General features: G+C 41.6%; 2 protein-coding genes across 4 annotated transcripts in view; one reads left to right on the forward strand and one right to left on the reverse strand.

Annotated features, from left to right (window-relative positions):
- Positions 1–17280, reverse strand: part of KPNA5 (karyopherin alpha 5 (importin alpha 6)) — a 21096-nt gene extending 3816 nt beyond the window's left edge. Inside the window, exons 1-12 of one of the 2 annotated variants that reach the window (XM_015409091.1) lie at positions 17209–17280; positions 14279–14412; positions 13142–13243; positions 12960–13059; positions 10990–11084; positions 10356–10487; positions 9722–9810; positions 8394–8493; positions 7218–7381; positions 5833–5911; positions 1181–1306; positions 488–615 (exon numbers count right to left, since the gene is read on the reverse strand). In XM_015409091.1, the coding sequence (XP_015264577.1) occupies positions 488–615; positions 1181–1306; positions 5833–5911; positions 7218–7381; positions 8394–8493; positions 9722–9810; positions 10356–10487; positions 10990–11084; positions 12960–13059; positions 13142–13243; positions 14279–14407 (1244 nt within the window). In that variant the 5' untranslated portion in view covers positions 14408–14412; positions 17209–17280. Of the gene's footprint in view, positions 1–487; positions 616–1180; positions 1307–5832; positions 5912–7217; positions 7382–8393; positions 8494–9721; positions 9811–10355; positions 10488–10989; positions 11085–12959; positions 13060–13141; positions 13244–14278; positions 14413–16922; positions 16988–17208 lie in introns of those variants that run through there. The other variant, XM_015409090.1, reaches the window with a different exon arrangement.
- The window catches only part of ZUFSP (zinc finger with UFM1-specific peptidase domain), a 24932-nt gene continuing 21937 nt past the window's right edge, over positions 17117–20111 (forward strand). For both annotated transcript variants that reach the window (XM_015409092.1, XM_015409094.1), the window contains exon 1: positions 17117–17281. The gene's annotated coding sequence lies outside the window, so the exon portion shown is untranslated. The remainder of the gene's footprint in view (positions 17282–20111) is intronic.

A 20111-nucleotide genomic window follows, 5' to 3' on the forward strand; every position in this document is an offset into this window, starting at 1 on the left:
CACCAGCGGTGAGGCCCAAGTGGCTTCCAGCCACCGGGACCGCCGAGCCTCCCCCGCAACAGCCAGAGCGTTCTCTGCGCATGCGCAGGGAAAACTTTTAATTTGGGGGGATTTAAATATACCCCATATATTTTTTTCAACTTTTTAGATTTTTCTGCACACCTGGGGACTGCTCCAAGTGTGCAGGAAAATCTCTCTTGACTATAGATGCTATTTAATTATTTGCCTTGGAAGATGATAGCTGGAATCCAGAAAAGTGAAGAATTCACAAACGAGCCCATTCACCAAGCTGATGTGATTTTATTTTTTTTTGGACTCTTCCTTCCTTTTTGCACTGTTACAAATGATTTTTTAAAAGACTTCAGAAACCATGATGTGCATGCAGATCTCACAAGCATCACAACCTGAAGTTTAGGAAGCTCTAGCAATATGTATAAGATTTCACATGGACTAAGAACATGGAAAAATTATCCATGAGATCAATTACCTGATCTGTTCAGGAGTCCCTCCTGATGTTGCATTAGTGATGGCCCAGGCTGCTTCCTTGATAGTACGAAATTCAGCTTTTTGAAGAATTTCAATCAGTACTGGAAATATATTTGCATCTATGACAGCCTAGGGAAAATGTGATACGACAGCATGTGATGGCCAGTAACAAGACAAAGGGCAAACTTTGAACAAAAGGCTGGACAGAACTAGGAGGTACCAACCTGTCCTTGCCAGCTACCTCTAACTAAGCAATTAAAAAGTGACTTTAAACTACAAGTGGAAAAACACCAAAATGCCGTCTCAATCAATAACAGGTTCAGATGTAGCAAAACAGAGAAAAGGAGAACTCACAGGTTAATCTGAATTTCTATTTTCCCTCTCTGATGCTGGCCAAAGATTTAGATTTTGAATACCACCCAAAGAAAAGGGGAGAGAAACTAAATGCTGCATAATAGCTGATGGGGTTGTGGCTCACTGACATGGAGAAGGTCCCAGATTCAATCCCCGGCATCTCCAGTTAAACGGATCAGATATGAGGTGATGTGAAAGACCTTGGGACCCTGGAGAGCTGCTGCCCATCTGAGTAGACAATACTGACTCTGATGGACCAAGGGTCTGATTCAGTATAAGGCAGCTTCATGTATTCAATATACAAATACGAAAAGTGTATACTGAATATTATATACAATACCTGGATCTGAGCTCTGTTTCCCGCAGTAATATTAGAAACTGTCCAGCATGCTTCCTTCCGAATAGATTCCTTGGGACTACTCAGTAAATGTAAGAGACAGGGTAATGCAGAGCAATTTAGAATTACCTAAAATAATTTGAAAGATGAAAAGTTCTGCCTAAACAACGTAAAACAAAGACAGTCCATATAGCTGAAATAACCACATTTTTCATAAGTATAGTTTACTCTGTCAATAATTTATATAGATATCATTACACTGTTTTCATTTTGTGTGCAGGAATGTTTTTACCCATTTTGGAAAAAAAATATATACCAGATTCCAATAAAAAAATGAAGCCTCAGGAGAAAATACAAAGGTATAATTAACCAAGGAAACAACGTATTTAGGTTTTCAATTCTGAGGGATAACTGGCATAATGAAATATGTTACAGTGCTTATGTGCACATAAATTCAAAGTACTGGATCCAAACAACTGTGAGTCACTGTCATGGAAGCACTAGCTGAAAAGTTTGTATAAAGCAACAATTTTCAAAAAGGGGTCTGCAAAGATCACCCAGGGGAACCATGTATTCTTCGCAAATAAAGAGGGTGAGCCCTTCTTGTACATTGTAGGTAACATGAAAAGAAAGCCCTTTCAGCCTGCCAGGATGCCATCAGTGATTCTACCTCACGGGAAGGAATCTGCTTTTACAGTTCTTGAAGGGAGTTCACACAGCTCCCATGATCTGCTGTCACCTATTCCCCTGATCACCTGGAAACACTAGCCAGAAAATGTGCTGACTGGTTGCTGGGAACCAACCAATCAGTCCCAGGAACTCTGACTGATTGAGTGGCAACATGGAAGTACACTCCCTATTTCAGTCATCATGGTTACTCCTGGTGTAAAACAGAACTGCTTTCAGTATTTTTCAGTTAAGTACCAGAAGTATGTGATGCTGGTCTATTTCTATGAGTGAAAGTTCCTCCTCCCCCATTCCCACTGCAATTCAGCTGCCTTCTGACTAAAAGTAATAGGACAATTGCTTAGACTCGCCATTCTAATCAAGGGATATGATTAAAACTTGGCCTAAAACCATTTCAGTTGTTGCCCAATAGCATCAAGTACCCTCTGTGACCATCTTGTAAGGCCACATACAGACAACAGGCACATTTTTCTTAAACTTGTTTTTAAAATATAAGTGATGTGGTTTTCACTGTAGCATTTTGAGGACACTGGAAGACAGAGGCTTTCACGGGGCATGCATGGCTATCTGAAAAGGGGCTGTCCAGTGTGCGCTGGGAAGATGAAGAGGAGGAGGAGGAGTGTCTCAGAGCGGCTTACAAACTCCTTTCCCTTCCCCTCCCCTCCCCTGTGAGGTAGGTGGGGCTGAGAAAGCTCTGACAGAAACTGCTCTTTTTCAAGTACAGCTGTGCCAGAACTATGGCTTGCCCAAGGTCATCCAGCAGGTGCAAGTGGAGGAGTGGGGAATCAAACCCAGTTCTCCCAGATTAGAATCCGTGCACTTAACCACTACACCAAACTGGCTCACAAACTGGTAAGGGAGGAAGGAAGGGTTTCCAGGTCCACAAAACATTTTGTATTAAAAGGGGGGTCCTCAGGTAATTAAAGTATGAGAACTACTGCTGTAACAGGTAGGGTCTGATACAATTCTCATGCAATGCAAGAGCACCTGTTAATTTCATTTCCCTTTTCTAAGACTAAGTGCAAAATGTTAATCAGCCCTTGAATGAACAAAGAAGTCCTCAGACACGTGGAACATAGTGCTGACTCAAAACATAGTTGCAGCCATGATGAAGAAAAGATGGAAATTAATTCTGTATTCCTACCACTGTTCTGAAGCATCAGGAATACAGAGCTGAATTTAAGATTACAGATCACTTTGCTGAGGCAGCATTTTAGCTTAAAGATATTTTATTTAATTCATTTATTTAATTGCATTTATACCCCGCCCTCCCCGCGAGTGGGCTCAGGGCGGCTTATATAGGGCACGTAGTGCATACAATATAAATGGATAAAACAGTTAAAATTCAATAAGTAAATAATAAATAAAGATGGTGCTCAGGGTTCCCATACCACAAAAGTAGGTAAGGTAAAAGGAGAAGTAAAATAGGCATGTTTAGTTATTCCCCCTACACTTAAATCTTAATACAGTAAAAGATGTGTTATCTTGTACCTAGTTAACTGGCAAAATACAGCCCTCTCTGCTGCTATCTGCTCTGTAGTGACAGCAGACGGTGGAGAACTGAGCTCCAGCTCCAGGCCATGGGGATGCTTGCCTTGTGCTGCTCCCCCTCTGCTTCTTCTTGAAGAAGAGAAGACAGATGAGGGACAGGGAATCTTTCTCAGCCATAGGTGCTGCCCACTTATGCTGCGGAGTGACACCCATGGATGGCAGCCCCACATAAATGCCCCACTTGATCATCCACCTGCTCTCATTCAACAGCAGAATGCAAAGGAGCAGGCTGATCCCAGTCATGGCTGCTGCCCATCTGGGGCTACTTGGTTTTAAAAGCTTTCCTAATCAGCATATTAAGATTATCTGGCAACCCCAATATCTCAGGGATGGGAGTTAACAAAGCTATTTCTATATTTAATTCCGGTGCCACCCCCCAATCTCTTCTCTACTTATAATAAAAGAGTTTTGGTGTCCCTCCTGGACACGCTTCCACACTTTTCGCCCACTCAGCTGCCACTCTCACAGTCTCCCAATCCCGTGGCTGCATTGGCTCGGCCCCACCCACCGAACTGGCGGGCAGCACTTTGCCCTCAGTCTGGAGAGAGCCAGATCTAGCGAGTGGCAGCAAGCAGGGGGAGCACACCTTCGCTGCCCCTCTCCCTCGGTCACAAGGCCTGCACTTCGTCAGGGTGATAGGTCAGCGGGCTGCACGGCAGAGAAGGCTGCCCAGCGCCTTTCAAAGGCTCCCCCACCTTCCTTCAGCAGCAGCGCCAGGGAGGGTCTGGCCTGAAGGAAACGAGCTGCGACTCCTGGAAAGCCGGACTCTCTCCTGAGTCCTGGAAAGCCGGACTCTTGGCTCCTGTGTGGGACTAACTGTGACTAACTGTCCGCTCAGCGGCTGTTGGTAGGCAACCAACTTCTGTCAGTAAAAAAACACTTTCCTGGCAGAATTAACTTAAAATGGCTCTCTCCCCTTTTTGCCTCCACCATGGTTGGCTAGCTAATGAGGTGGGCCAGCAACCATCAAACCATTCTCTTCAACCCCCGGCTGTGTGGCTGACTTTCTCCTAGGGTTGCCAATCTCCAGGTGAGACCTGGAGAGCTCCCACTGTTACAATTGATCTCCAGATGACAGAGATCAGTTCCCCTGGAGAAAATGGCTGCTTTGGAGGGTAGACCCTATGGCATTATCCCCTGCTGAGTCCTTCCAGCCCCCCCCCCAGTGTTGCCCTCCACAGGATCCACCCCTCAAATCTCCAGGTATTTCCCTAATCAGAGCTGGCAACTGTCCTTTCTCCTCAGTGCCTGTTGCTAGGCAACCAGGCTCTGTCACTAAAAGGCCCTTTTCACACCTCTTTTGACCTTTGGGAGAAAACTCATTGGGGCCAGTCCTGATAGAGTTGCCAACTCCAGCTGGGAAATTCCTGGAGATTTGAGGGATGGAGCCTGGAGAGGGTGAGGTCTCAGGAGGGGCGGGACCTCAGACAGGTACAGTTCCATAGACTCCACCCTCCAACCCAGCCATTCCCTCATGGGGAGCCACTGTTGTCAATCTCCAGGTGGGGGCTGGAGATCACTCAGAATTACAACTGCTCTCTAGGAGGGAGGAGGAATAGATGGAAAGCTGAAGCCAGGGGGCAGATAATGGTAGGTTGATGGTTGGCTGGGAGGGAGATCAGGTTGCCAACTCCAGGTTGGGAAATTCCTGGAGATGTGAGGGGTGGAGCCTGAAGAGGGTGAGGTTTAAGGGGGGGTGGGACCTCAGACAGGTACAATGCCATAGACTCCACCCTCCAAACCAGCCATTCCCTTATGGGGAACCATTGTTGCCAGTCTCAGGGGAGGGATGGAGATCATGCAGAATTACAACTGCTCTTCAGATGGCAGAGATCAGATCCCCTGGAAAAAATGGTGGACTCTGTGTCATTATACGCTGCTGAGGTCGCCACAGCAAACTGGCACTGAGTGCCCAAGGCTGGGGCACTCTCCCAGAGACTCTTTCTAGAGCTCGTTGTATTTATTTCTACAACAAGCCTTATTCCTGGTTAATTAATATTTGCGTCCAAAATGCCATGGCCTACTTTTAAGGAAAGCTACAACAAAGGAGATGTGAATTAAAATCATAATACATTTGGTCCCTAATGGTATTACCAATTCATTTATTGTCCTTTAATTTCATACTTGGCAAAAGAAGGGCAATATGACCTCACTACTTGTGAAACAGTTTTTGTTGCTAAAAATTGCACTCTTTCAGGAATTTCAATACTCTTCCTCAGATGTGATGAAAAAGAAATATCTATTCTCAACTAAATTGAAATCTGGACAATGTGAACACTGGACTCAATTCAGAAGCAGCACTATCCTAACCTGATAATTTGAGGGTGTAATTGAGTGATGAAATATGCTGATGTAATCTCACAACTGTAAAAAAGCACTGTGAGATGTGCTCCTTGAACCTAATAAGGTCTGCTTACTTGTGTTTGAATGTCATCACCAGTTACAATGTTTCCAACTGCTCTTAATGCAGGAGACACCACCTTGTAGTCATTGTGCCTGGAAAAAATAAAACCATTAGAAATTACAAAACATATAGTTTTTAAATATAAGGAGGGAAGCTTGTATCTTCACATATTTACATAAATTTGCATGTGTTTCAAGCATTTAAAATGACAGAATGTTACAATGTACATAAGGCCAATAGGTGGGGGATGCAGGTGCTGAGAGAACAGGGGCTTTCCTATGACCTAGTGTGTCTATGATTAAGGCAATACATGAACTGCAGCCTTTCCAGCATACACACTTGGAATGCACTATATTAGATACTAGCCAAAGTCACTGACCACTTCTTCATTTCTGGGTTGGTTGCAAGAAGAGCATATGCCTTTAAAAGGAGTACATGGTTGCCCTGCAAAATTCCATGCCATATCTGAACAGATATTGTGGGGATCTCAGGTCAGCTGATTGGGAGGGCTGCTGTCCACTGAAATGGAGCTCTTACTGACTTGTAAGATTTGCTGCATATGTAGCCATGCAGATCTGATTGAAAAGGACTCCATTTCAATTGGCACACAAGAGCTCTACCAGCAAGCAATGTGGGAATTCATCAAGACAAAGCAAAACAGGGGAAAAGACTAAGGCTTTTTTACTGTGTTGAATAAAAAAGCTGATCATATCATAAGCCCTTGCTTTGGGGGAGGGGTAGAGCAATACCATTTCAACTAGAAATCTCAATCTTTAGGAAATTCAATTAGCTTCTTTACTACACAAATTAGATATTCTTAATGCAACTGGCATTGGTAATAATTAAAGGAAATTCAATTAGATTCTTTACTACACAAATTAGATATTCTTAATGTAATATTCAGAGCATATTGTTCATTAATCTGTCTGGTCATATCACATCACTCAGGCCTCATAATCACAGAGTAGAACAGAAGATTAATTCCCATTGCTTGGACTCTGGATTTTTAAAATATTATGACATGTATACAGCAGAAAATAGAGACAGCATGCAAAAACAGGCTAACGGTAGTGTTGTGAAGAATTTACAAGCTTCCTCCTTTGTGTTTAATGCTTGTGGTGTCAAAGACTGCGGGGAGGGTGGGATATAAATGCAATAAAATAAAATAAATAAATAAATCTGGTAGATGGGGGAAAATGTCAGTCATGGAATTCTGATCATTTACACAAATGCTGTAAGGGGAAAAAATCACAAGGAACCTAAGAACAGGAGGTGATGTCAGCTGTAAAGTAACTGGATGCACAGAGGATAATTTTTACATGCTGGAAATAATAACCCACCATATATCTGGCTGCATATACCCACTACAACGACAATGATTTGATTAAAAGGACTCACATCAGAAGCTCAACTAATCTTCGGCAGACTCCAGAATCAATAACTGCTTGGATTTTATCATTAGGTCCATCTGAAAGGTAAGAGAGGGCCCAGCAAGCATCTGCTAATACATCTGGGTCACTGCTAAACAACAGTCTTGACAGAACACCTAAGCAAGGCCGAACCTTAAGAGTTAAAGAAGAAAAATCAGGCATTTCCTCTTTATAAATTTATTTTGAACACAATTAATATAAGATCTTTTCTAAAGAGCTGAAAATATTTCCATTATATTTGTGCTAATTTATCATGATTTTCTGGAATACTAAAAATGATGAGCCTTGCAGCACCTATCTTTAAAAAGAACACCACTAGGCAAAAACAACTTACAAGCAAATAAGCAAGTATATAATGATCACATAATCATAACAGCAAGTGTAATGTAATTCAAATAAGCAAAGTAACAAGTATGATATAATGAAATGTAAATCAAATAAGCATAACAACAAGTATGATATAAATCAATAGGCCAAAGTGCAAAGATAATAGAAATAGTCAGAGTCTTCTCTAGCATAGAGGCAATATCAAAGTCCAAATTGGAATGCCAATCATCAAATTTTCTGAGCAAAACGATCTCAGGCTTCATTAGTCTTTAAGGTGCCAAAAGACTCTCATTTAGGCTGCATTTTGAGAAATTCCCCTGGAATTTAGGAAGTATTAGGATGCAATACAATGTAGCTTTAAATCTGCTTTACCATACTTCAGATGATACATTACTTAATCTACAAATGCATTTTATAGATCATCTGTAAATCATACCAGAAGCAGTGGTCCAAACAGTAGATTTGAGGTTATTTTCAGGTGCTGGAGCGCACGATATGGTCTTTGCATTAAGCATTCAAATCAAGAGCTATGCAATATCATAAGAGATTTTCAGTTATGTTATGCCAACTGCATCTTTGGTTTGGCAATCTGATTGTTTAAAAGTCAATACCATCATCATTGCATTTTGAACATATTTTCTTTTCCTCCCACAACAAAAGTCTACTCGAGATAGCTTGGAAACCATTCTGACATTTCAGGCAAGAATTAAAATTCCAAAAAGATTTTGCCTTTTTACAGAAACACAGGTCATTTCAAAGCAATTAATAATACTAAGGATCATTACAGTAGCTTCAAAGATTGTAATGTGATCCCTACCTGACTGAAATCTGGAGGTGGATTTTTGCCTCTGCAGAGATTGGAAAGGGCCCAGACTGCATTCCTAGTTGTTGTAAGTCTGTTAGAGTATGTCAGTAGTCTATCAAGAAAGATAAAAATGAACTGAAAACAGGCACGCTCTCCTCATTTATGCAAGACAGACACAACTGTCATGTAGAAATTACTAACTTTCCAAATATGACCCTCACTCTACATATAACTACTTCAATTTATTTTGAAAAGAATCAACATTCTGAAAGTAAAGAGTTGTTTGAGCCAAAATGCCAGCAGACTTACATCATCAGTATAGATTCAGGTATTGGTCTGAAGCAGCAGAACAAAGTTTTAGTCCAGTGGCACCGTTAAGAACCTGAATAAAACTTTGTTTGTCTTAAAGATGCCACTGGACTCACTCATCAATATAGCTGATTCTCACTGTGGCCACATTTGTTGATATTTATATTCAGAGACTGGGGTCATGGATAGGCAAGACAGGTCTTTCTACAAACCTGAGAAAACGCCTAGGAGAAATATGAACTAAAAAAAAAAAACCTGGAGAGGTTTAAAACCCCAAAATGATCAAAGGAGCACCTGCAGCTTTAAAAAACAGTTTCCTTCAGTGACCATTGCTAAGCAACTACAACAGTATTCCAGACTTGGTATCTGTCAGGAAAAGGCATAGGGACAGGAAGGGCTGTTTTGGCCTTTGAGAGGACTCATTGGGGCCAGGCTCAGAACAGGAACAACTTGGTGACTAGATACCACAAGTTTTATATGACTCATCCAACACTGGCTACTTTCTACTGTTCCAACAGCAAGCCACCTTATGAATCCCAGTGTAGTATAGCAATCAGAAGTTTGGATTAGGACCCGAGAAGCCCAAATTTGAATTCCTTACTCAGCTACAGAAGGTCACCTTGGGTTAGTTACACATTTTCAGCCTAGCCTACATCATTATGTGAGGATACAACGTAATGAGGAAAAGGCAGTTAAGCACCCCTGCAAGCCCCTGAGGATTCCCTACCACAGAACTGGGCCATAGTTCTCCTGGGCAGAAGTTACTGGGGTAGAGAAGAGGGGAACTAAAGACAGGGAGTAGATAAAGGTAGTTTGGCTGGTGGGTGGGTGAGAGAGAAGGAAGCAGGAAAAGGAAGAGCCTACGGATGCTTTCAGGGAAGGGAAATGAAATAGTGGGGGAGGGAGAAATGAGATACTCTTCACAAGTCTTTGTGGGTGCCCCACTTGTAAGCTCATAATTAACCGTTATCAAGATACCAACCGACAAGCCTATATCTATACAGTTGAACTGTTAAGAGTTCAGTACTTACTGTAAGAGTGGGGAAAGTATTCCACAGCTTAACACGTAATCTCTACATTCTGCATTGTCTCCAGCAATATTACCAAGAGCCCACACTGCCTTAGGAACAAAGGTTTAAATTAATATTCATACATTTAACAAGCACCACAGTACTTATGTAAAAGCCTGTAGCTTACAAAGTATGCATAAAAGGGACTGTTATACAAACCAGCTTCACTAGTTTAAACGAAGGTGGCAAGAACTGCAAGACCCTGGAAATGTGTATGTGCAGCCCAATCCTAGAAACTGATGTGATGACAGGATTTAAGGGATCAGGTAGGAAAATCCCAACACAAAAAGACACCTCCCCCAAACACCACCATCCAACAGAGCTCACTGATAACAATGCAGCAACCACTGAAGGAATGAATATGCCAGTATTCACTCCTCCAAGGAAAGCTGTATTTTGCGAAGAATATGAAAAGGGGTCACAGGTCAGACAACTATAATATTTGTAATATAAAATATATGACTAATAAAATTAATATAATGCTACTAATAATTCTTAGAAGATTCAATCCTTCTTTATTCTCAAAATTCTTCAGAGCCCAAGACTTTGGCACCACCCACTTTATCGTCATGACAAAAATTCACAATGAAGTTACCTGCTCCTGGACATCTTCATGTTCAGAATTCAACAATTTAATAAAAATTGGGACAGCTCCAGTTTCAATTACTACTTTGGTGTGGAGGAATGTTCCAGATGCTATATTTGTAAGAGCCCAGGCAGCTTCAAACTAGAAGGAAAGTAAGGAGAGTAAATATCAAAGAAAACATCTTTGCAATGCAGACTTCCAATACTACTTTCTAGGTCTTGTTTCCCATACCAAAATACATTAACAATTGCATTACCTATTTCTTATAAAGAAATAAAGCAGCACTGGTTTATTAACCTTTTTAATAAGATGTTTACGTAACAGAGGAACAAAGTGTTGGATGTGCACCAGGAAAATGCATGCTAAAATTCTGTCTGAACCACAAAGCTTCTTTGGTGATTTTGGGCAAGTCATTACATTCACTACAAGTCACTACTTCACAAGCCATGCTTGAGTATCAAATATGCCCATGTACCCTTCCCTGAGCATCCTGAAGAAATGCAGAACATCAATACAGTGAAATAAATAGAATCCAAGGAATAGGAAAATCCAACATTTGGACCCGGGGGAGGGGGGGGAGAAGAGTACCATGCCCCAGCAGAAAGACTTTAATTCTGATCTTAGTCCAGCATGTTGGACTCACCTGAAGAGTGCAATTATCACTCCTTTCTAGAAATTTTACAAATCTCTGCACAACTCCTTGTTTTTGTATGACTTCATCTATTGGAGGATTAGGTTCTGAAAAGAAAGAGTAATTGTAAGGATTAAAACAGGATACCTCAGCTTTAACTCAGGGCAAGGTTTAACAGATTAAGAAGAGGGTAATTACAAAAAAATCTAAAGGGCAGAGTCAAAACGATGCAATGGCTAATGCTAACTTTCATTGAGGAAACTGAATTCCCCTGTTAAGCAACAATGCTCACCAAGTACCCTTTGGCATATTACCATCTTTAAGCCTAACCTAGCTCATAGGTTCACAGAGAGACAAAAACACTGCTAAAAGCTCTTTTGAAAAGGAGCAGTGTGCAAATACAACAAACTATGATTGGTCTGTAGCAGCAGAAAAGAGTCCAGTAGCACCTTAAAGACTAGCAAAATTTGTTGTAGGATATGAGCTTTCGGAGTCACTGCTCTCTTCTTCAGATACAGCTAGAATGTGAGTTCATCTGCAGAGTGATTTCAGACACCAAAGGACATTAGCAGGCAAATGACACTAGCAGGTGTGATTGGATTAGGTGTGATACGCAGAGAGGTAGTAGGCACATGTCTGTCATCCAAGTAAAAATTGTTTAGCTGACTAAAATTGACAGCTATCATCTTATTACGTGTACAATTTATAAACCCCAGTAACTCAGACACTGAAGGTTAAGACCATAACAGCATCCCAAAGGTCTATCTAGGTCAGCACTCTGTTTCTAAATTATAACTTTAGATGTCTCTGGGAAGCTTCAGCCAAAAACAAGGCACCGTGACGGCTTCAATATCGAAGTGTGAGAACAAACTTATAAATCCCCCTTTCAATCCCAAACTCATTGTGATGGCTTTGTGTGTTCATCCCCTGAATTTAAGACAAATAATTGTAATAGCTTTGGGAGGCGAAGAGAATGGAGCAGCTTCTCACTGGTCAGCAGAGCTCTTCCTCAGTACGCATAAGAAAACCCTCTAATGAGGATCCACAAAACAACTGTGGGGAGGATATTTATTACAGTATACAAGAGAAAAAAACTGCCTCTGTCTGGCCCCTCCCAGCCCTGTGACTTTTTTGGGAGTTCCCATTTGTCAATCAAATATTACAAGAACCTCAGCATTAGTATCCTTTTCAGATTTTCAAGATGGCATTTTAATTAAAAGTCCAGAAATTAAAACCAGTCACAATTAATCATCTAAAGCTTTAGTTTTTCAGTCTGCTGATGAACATTTGCAAACCTAGAATAAGATACAAAAGGATCATACATTTCATGTATATTCATTCTGTTTAAACTATGGCTATCCCACATAGAATTTTAATAACATGTAAAGGAATTTACTAATATCAATGCCTAGCACATACTTTTTGTGCTTTACAGCATCCATATTCAAAGGATGTGAACTCTGTAGCTGATACATGCAGTACTGAACTCAAAATGACAATTAGCTGACATCTTTGCCCAAGCTAATTTTGAAGTTATTTTTGCTTATCTCCAGTAATTTAAACTCAGTAGACACAAATATAAATTACCACCATAGTAAGTCACTCATTTGTTTCTCAACTTTCAAGCAATTTTTATAAAAACAATGGATTCCAAGTCACCGTATGTCAGCAGCTTAATGGACTATCTGCAAAGCACACAGTATTAGATGGATTACTGGCGCAGTAACAAAGAGCCAAATGTATGGCTACTGCTATTCAGACTTGCTTGTTTTTATTGTTTTCACAAAGTGTCTTTTGGGTATTTGGCCATTATATCTAAATGAATACAACCACCCATGTGATGAAACTGTGGATGAAAAGGTTTAACAAGCTGTGATTTAACACTCTATCTCTACCCCCCCCCCCATGTAATTTGAACGGGTGGGAGCAACATGAGCAACAGCCATTTTTTTAAAAAAAAGGGAAATAAAACACTGATTTACCTTTAGAAAGTAGTTTTCTAAATCTCTGGGTTGCTGCAAGCTGTTGGTCTGGATCATCTGAGAAAACCATCTGTATCATATCACAAGTAATTACATCTTCCTAAAAGAGAAAAGAAAAATCACATCACTTTTGCTTTAAACATGTTTGTTACTATAATATAAGTTGGATTGGCGCTACCTACCTCAGGTATAGGCACAGTAGAGCTGATATCAGGATCCTGAATAGGACTTTCTTGCATTGACTCATCATTTCCCAGTAAAGAAACATTTCTGCGTTTGAATAACTAAAGGATGGGGGGAGAAGAAGGTAAAAGAACTTGTCAGGGCGACTGTATGATTATGATCTATGCCAATAAAGGTTTTGAACTTGAACTTGTCAGGGTTGTTGTTTCTAAATGGGTGGCTTATGTTTAAAATTTCTGTCAAGTAACATCTCATTAGAAATCCACAATAATGTTTCTCACTTTTAAAACCAATCTGATCAGCCCCATCATCTATTTAACATAAACTCTGTCAAGCTGTGCTGAGTACACTCTTAAACTAACTGTGAAAGTGAATTTATAATCACAGACCTCAATATGAATTTAGCGGCATATCCACTTGCACTTTTAATCAGATTGGGTCATCTGCAGTGTTGAACACCACTTAGAAAAGACAAGGGGCAATTTGTTCACAGAGGTGGTAGAGGCTGCATGATTGCACACGATATTCCAGCCTGTTTCTGATTTAACAATGACTTAAGTTATTGCTCTGAATACACCCTGTGTTTCAGCTTGAAGCGCTGCATGACCTACAGTACTTAATACCGTAGATCAGAACTGATTTACAGGGCAATCCTAAGTGCACTTCCCTAGGAATAAGCCCCACTGAATAGACTTGAATAAGATTCTGAGGAGACCTGTTTAGGATGACAGTTGTCCCATGAAGTAGCCAGTGTTTCTCAAAACTTAAAATCACACATTTTATGGAAGGGGATGGTCAGGGCAAATCTGTAATTTAAAAAGGCTGGAGTTTTTACGTGTTCTATCTTATCCCTCAACCCAACACACTTGATTAAGATCCTGTGTGTCAAACAATAGAAAATGAACAATGGCAGCACAGTTTTTTAAGGCATTTGGCTGCCACTGTTACAGCTAGAAGCTGGACTAGATAGTGTGCTCTGATCCAGCAGGGCAATTTTTCAGTTAATTTCCACCTCATGTAAATAAATGTCTGATGGGCTGTAACAACAGTACATCACAAAAGCGGAAGTTGCATCATCTCTTTAACATACTTTCTTTTATCAGCATTGTTACTACTTGTAATATTGGCAGACATACTTGTTCTTCTCTCTTCTGTTTCCGAAGCTGAATACCTTCCTCTTCTCTACGCCGCCGCATCTCTTGGGGATTGAGAGCATTGTTTTTGTAACTTTTCATTCTGCAGTGATCTTTTTCTGGGCTGGTCATGGTATCTATAACAAAGGGCAAAAGTTTACACCAAATCCAAACTACATTGTCTTCTATCTGTAGAAAACCCCAGGAAATAACCTAGAGATAACATATGCACTCTGGCCGCATACAGGAATAGAGATTTTGCATCTTGTTATGTCTATGTAGACAATAGCTCCATTCATGTAGAAAGTTCAGCTATTACCAACATGCTTATGTGGTAATTATGTTATTTCACAAATATCCTTTTTACTCCTGATTTTAATGCCACACTATATGCAGCACTAATCATCACCTGATCTTTCCTTTCCTGGTTTCCCTGAACTGTACTTCAATGGTAGGAAAAATATAACATACCACTAATGTAATTTGGTAAAACCACAAACTAGTTTGGCAAAGAGCAAATGATTGCCCACCCATTACTCTATTTCCAGAAGTACTTGTTCTCTTTTACTGCTATTATTTTTCATTTGAATGGCCCTATTGGCATACTGCTTCACAGTATTCAAACCTGAATGCAGATGTGCAACTATGGATGTTTGCAGATCTTGCCCACATCAGTGCCATTTAACTTGCCCTCGACCCCTACATCAGCCACACTCTTACACACGAGTGCTTTTCCCCCTGAAGTTGGGAATTGATAAGATTACTATAGAATTATAACAATTTATTGTACAATCTACTAGCTCCCATTTTTTTAAAGTCTCTAGGCTGTTTCATCACAGAATTATAACGAGAAAGGTGCAATCTGCATATTTCCCTTTATAACTTCACAACAAAAAGGGCTAGAGACTTTAAAAAAAACCCCAAAGCCTCAAACTATTTATATTGTTGCAATAAAACATTATAATGTTGTTGTACCACAGAAAGACTGAAGCATGGAAAGTATGAGGAAAACTGACATGTGGACATTCCATTGCTACGGTAATTATTTCTGCATTCACAGCAGTAATGAGAGCTACATGGAAGCAGCCTTAGTGTAAATGAATTCATTAGGACTTGTTCCAAGTAAGAATAATTAGTGATAGGCTGTTCGCCCTTCTTATCTTTATTCTCTGTGGTATGTACAAGACTGTAGCCATAAAGCAAAACCTTTTAAAAATAAAGAGATGGCTACAGAAGAAACTAAATGATATTTGAACGTATTCCATAAGTCCTTTGATATAACGGACTGAAGAGGCCTGACAGCTTCCCTTCCTAGATTACTGAAAGTAGAGGGAGCAAGGCCAATGGTGGAGGTCACAGGTTCCAAGAAAAAAATTGCCCTGATAAACAGCTCTCAGCTAATTTTTACCTTCTGTATTCACCATACTGGTATTTGAATATAAAATCTACACTGGAATTTTCTTCACACCTGTAGTGGCATATCCTCAATGGCTTATGTGTTCGAACAGTACCACTTATATACCCCCAGAGCTCACATCACCTTTTGACACACTGCATTTCAGTAGAACCAGTTCACACAGTGATACTAGTTGCCAATTAGGATTGCCAACAAACAAAACCAAAAAAACCCTTCAACCTGTTCTTCAGCATAGCAAAGTGCAGTTAAAGGTGCAAATCAGCATGTGAAATTTCACAAAATGAAGAAAAATATGTCTCCTTAAAGCCACAAAGATCAACAGAGGCCAGCTGAGAAGTTGGCCTCTCTCAAAGGGCAGAGGTACATATGAAAGCACAAACTACCACTGAGCAACACTCATCCAGTCTCTGCTGCTCATTAAAGGTGACATACCAATACATCTCTTAGGATCACTTTTGGAAACAAAAAGTAATGGAACAGTGGTGCAAGCACAGGGGGGGGAACCACTATATAAAAGGATGAGCTGACTTTGAAAGCAAGATTGAAACCTTATAGGCTGCCCATTAAATACACCACTCCTTCACTGTACAGATACCAAGAATAATAGAAGACTTTTGAGGTTTTTCTTCTCTCACAGACCTGGGGTGTGTAACACTTGGAGAAACTTTTCTTAAACTGAAGGAAAAGCCATCATTGTCAGAGACCCTCAAAGCATAGATAAAAAGATTATGCCAGGCAAATCCCTGTCTAAACAGCTGTGGATTCCGCCTCTTTTGAATAGAAGGCTTTGTTTACATGACAATACCTTAGCGGAAGAGAAATAAATCGTTTAAGTTAGGCTATTTAAGCACTGCAGCCCTACCAGGTGTATGTTTACTTGAAGGTGACACCCACTGATTTCGGTGGATTCCCTAAGAGAAGGCTCACAGGACCGCAACCTTTAGAAAACCTATACCTCTTCTACGCGAACGGAAGAACCCCAAAAGGGCGTGAGCAGCCAGATTATTTATTTTATGCCTGTGCGATACAGCCGTGCGAAGGAAGAAGGTGGCGAAAGCTCCCTTTCCTTTTAAGTGGAGGGACTGGGTGGGAGGGAAGGGCAAGAAAGATTGCGGCACTACATGCAATTGACCACCCGGGGGGGGGGCAACTAGGACTAGCCAGTCTCATCACCCAGCACCTACGGACAGAAACATCAACACACACATATTTCACACCCATGCCACGCACCCATGGGGAAGGATGGGCGCCCCTGGCCGCCAACTGCCGCTTTCCCTCTTCCAGACTACCCAGATTCACAATTCAAGATGGCGGCTCCGCCCCGCCGAAACCCCGCCCCTCATCCTTTCCCATAACCACCCGCGCTCAGGAAAACGAAATGACTGCCAGCTACGAGGAGGGGGCGGGGTTTCCCGTATCCCAGATTTTGTTGCGCCTTTTGGTGGCCGCGCGAGGAGGCCGAAAGAATTTTGCAAAGGGACCTTGTCTGCTCCCTTTTGCCCCGCATACGCCTCACCTGATGGAGGAAAAGAAGGCGCGGCCGCCGTGTTGCGCTTTGCTGGTGGGCTGCGGCCGAATTCTCCTGGCAGGTTTGAGCACGTAGAGCCGGGGGGGGGGGGTCATCTTGTCAGCACGGGTGCAGCGTGGAGGAGCACGGCGATGCTGTACGCCTGGGCATAGTGGGGGTCATCTTCGCCGTGCTGCTCCTTGCTTCCTGTGCCCAGGCCGACATAGTGCCAAGCTGGGCGTCCCAGTTCCTCTTCTCGCTTGTTCGCCCACCCACGGAGCAGGGGGGACGGACATTCTAGGGTTTGTCTCCGGGATAGCAAATGTGTTTACTTAAATATATCTCAAGCATCCATGTTGTGAAGAGTCCTCACTGAAATCAGTAGAATCTGCTACAGAGTAAATACTGAAATAAACAGTATCGAGATATGTTCGGTATTCATTGGGTTTGGTACCTACTGGCTTACCCCAAAACTTTCGTTTCCAAAGAAAATACAAATCCCGTCATACATCTGGGCACTTGGTGGAAGTGATGAGAAAGGCAGCAATGCTTGTATTCCAGGCGAATCTTAAAGGTAACAAGGCTAATAGTCTAACACAGGGTGGCCAAACTTGCTTAACATAAGAGCCACATAGAATAAACGTCAGATGTTTGAGAGCCGCAAGACACAAACTTTAAATATATTCTCCAAACTCCTTGTCCTCTCTGTCATGCTGGCTTGTCTTGCAGAAGGGGTTTAAAGAGACAAATTGTGGTAGGGCTTGGAGAACACATTTAATTTTAGATGGGAGGGGGGAGCCATACAATATGTGTGAAAGAGCCACATGTGGCTCCCAAGCCACAGTTGGGCCACCCCTGGCCTAACACAACTTTTATTAAACGTCAGAAAGTAGCTCTCAGCTAGGAAGGTAAAAATATAGCTTGTTCTCACAAGGTTGAGCTTGGTTTTATTTAGGGGTGCTGCTGGACTCCAATTTCACTCTCACATCTCTTTGTTAACTCTTGGATTTATGTGCTAATTTGCTGCCATCCATTGATACTACAGCCCACCCATTCCAATTTCAACTCTGCATATCCATCTGAGCTCTGAGTGGCCTCTCCTACTGGCTTACCCCCACCCTCTTTTTCCCAGTAACTAGCTTTTGAGATTTTATTCCAGTTTTGTCTGAAGAAGTGTGTTTTGTACACAAAAGCTTACACTTTGAATAAAACTTCGTTGGTCTCAAAGGTGCCACTTGACTTTGTTCTCATGCAGCTTGAGACTTTACTAAGAGATGCCAGCGTCTGGCAAAGGAAAAGAGAATCTGGGAACTGGGTAAAAGCAGATGTCTGACAGACCGTTTTGAGGAACTGGACAGTCCCAGACTGTAGAACCAAGAGAATAGAAAATGCTTGCAAGGAGAAACTATATGTTTTAAATGTATGTCTGCTGGGCAGCGTTATTCCAGGAAAGCGAAACCTATGTCCTCTGTGCATGCCTGGGGAGTCCTGCTGAGGATTGCTCACAGCAAGGTATTAAAACTGAATGTAGAGGCAACAGCTTCAGACTCTTTGGGATCTTTATGCTACCCAAGAGTCTCCTTCTGTTGCAATAAAAGTTTGGTCTTTTTTTTTTTAATCTCAACTGGCTGTGTTCATTATTGGGATTTGGCACACCAGGCAACGAGCCTGTTTGGCTTAACAGAAGGATGACATGCACAGGCACAGCCTGCTCCCCATACATGTAGGAACTTGTTATAGTAGAGGTCCTATGAAAAATTGAGGTACCTTACAAAGAGCATGGATGCAAGGGAATTTCTCCCCTCCAGCTTTTATTTGGAGGTGAATTATTTCCTAAATTATATTTGAGAACTGGAATTATTCCTCTCCCCCAAAAAAAGTTGAGTTGAGGGGCTCAGGACCCCTTCCTGCCCCTGCTTAAGTAATTGCACTGCTGCCACCGAATTTCTCATCAAAGCAAAGATCCCATTGAAGTCTGTCATGAAAAATAGACTCAGCTGGTACAGAAAATGAATATTACTATATGGAATTGTGGGGGGGGGTCAAATAGGATCCTGTGGTTCTGCAGAGTTCAAAAAGAACACTGATATTAAAACACAACTGCAGCAAAATAACACATTATCATTTTCCCAGAAGGTTGCAAACAGCCTTACCAAAGCCACCAAGTCAGACCATTATGAGAAAAAGGAGAAATGCCAGGTTCATAAGTAAAATATGAAAGGAGCCACAATTATATAATTTCTTCTGTTTTTGGACAATGTAGATCTGCGAATTTTGGTGTGAGTCAATAAAGTCTTAGGGTGATTCTACTAATCAAATGCAATTACCATCTATCTAGTTATCATTTATTTACTTCATTTATATCCTGTGGTTCTTCCTAATGGGGTCTCATTGTTCCCCTTGCCTCCATTTTATCCTCACAACAACCCTGTGAGGCAGGTTAGGTTGAGAGTGTGTAGTTGGCCCTAGGTCACCCAAAAAGCTTCCCATAACAGAGGAAAATCAGACCTGGAAAATCAGACCTGAGTCTTCTAGATCCTAGACCGACATTCTAACTATTACATCACACTAGCTGCCATCTATATACTACTAGCCACCCATGGCCACCATCTGCGGATATCTAAATCTGTGGATCGGGGCCATGTGGGGGCTAAAGAGATTTTTCTACACACTTGAGTACTCCCCAAGTGTGCAGAAAAATCTGGAAAGAAAAAAAAAGGATTTAAATCCCTCAAAAAGTAAAGTAGCAATCTCTGTGCTTGCACAGAGAACGCACCTTCAGTGGTTACTGCAGTCCCTGAGCTGTCCTGAACCAGGTGGTGGCAGCCCCACAGCTTGGGAGCCAGTAGGGGCACACTGCTAGCAGTGGCACAGCCCAGAAAACCTGCTGGGCCCCGTGGCAGTGGTGCAGC

This window comes from Gekko japonicus, unplaced genomic scaffold, assembly GCF_001447785.1.
Source record: "Gekko japonicus isolate JY-2015 unplaced genomic scaffold, Gekko_japonicus_V1.1 scaffold50, whole genome shotgun sequence".
NCBI lineage: Eukaryota > Metazoa > Chordata > Lepidosauria > Squamata > Gekkonidae > Gekko > Gekko japonicus.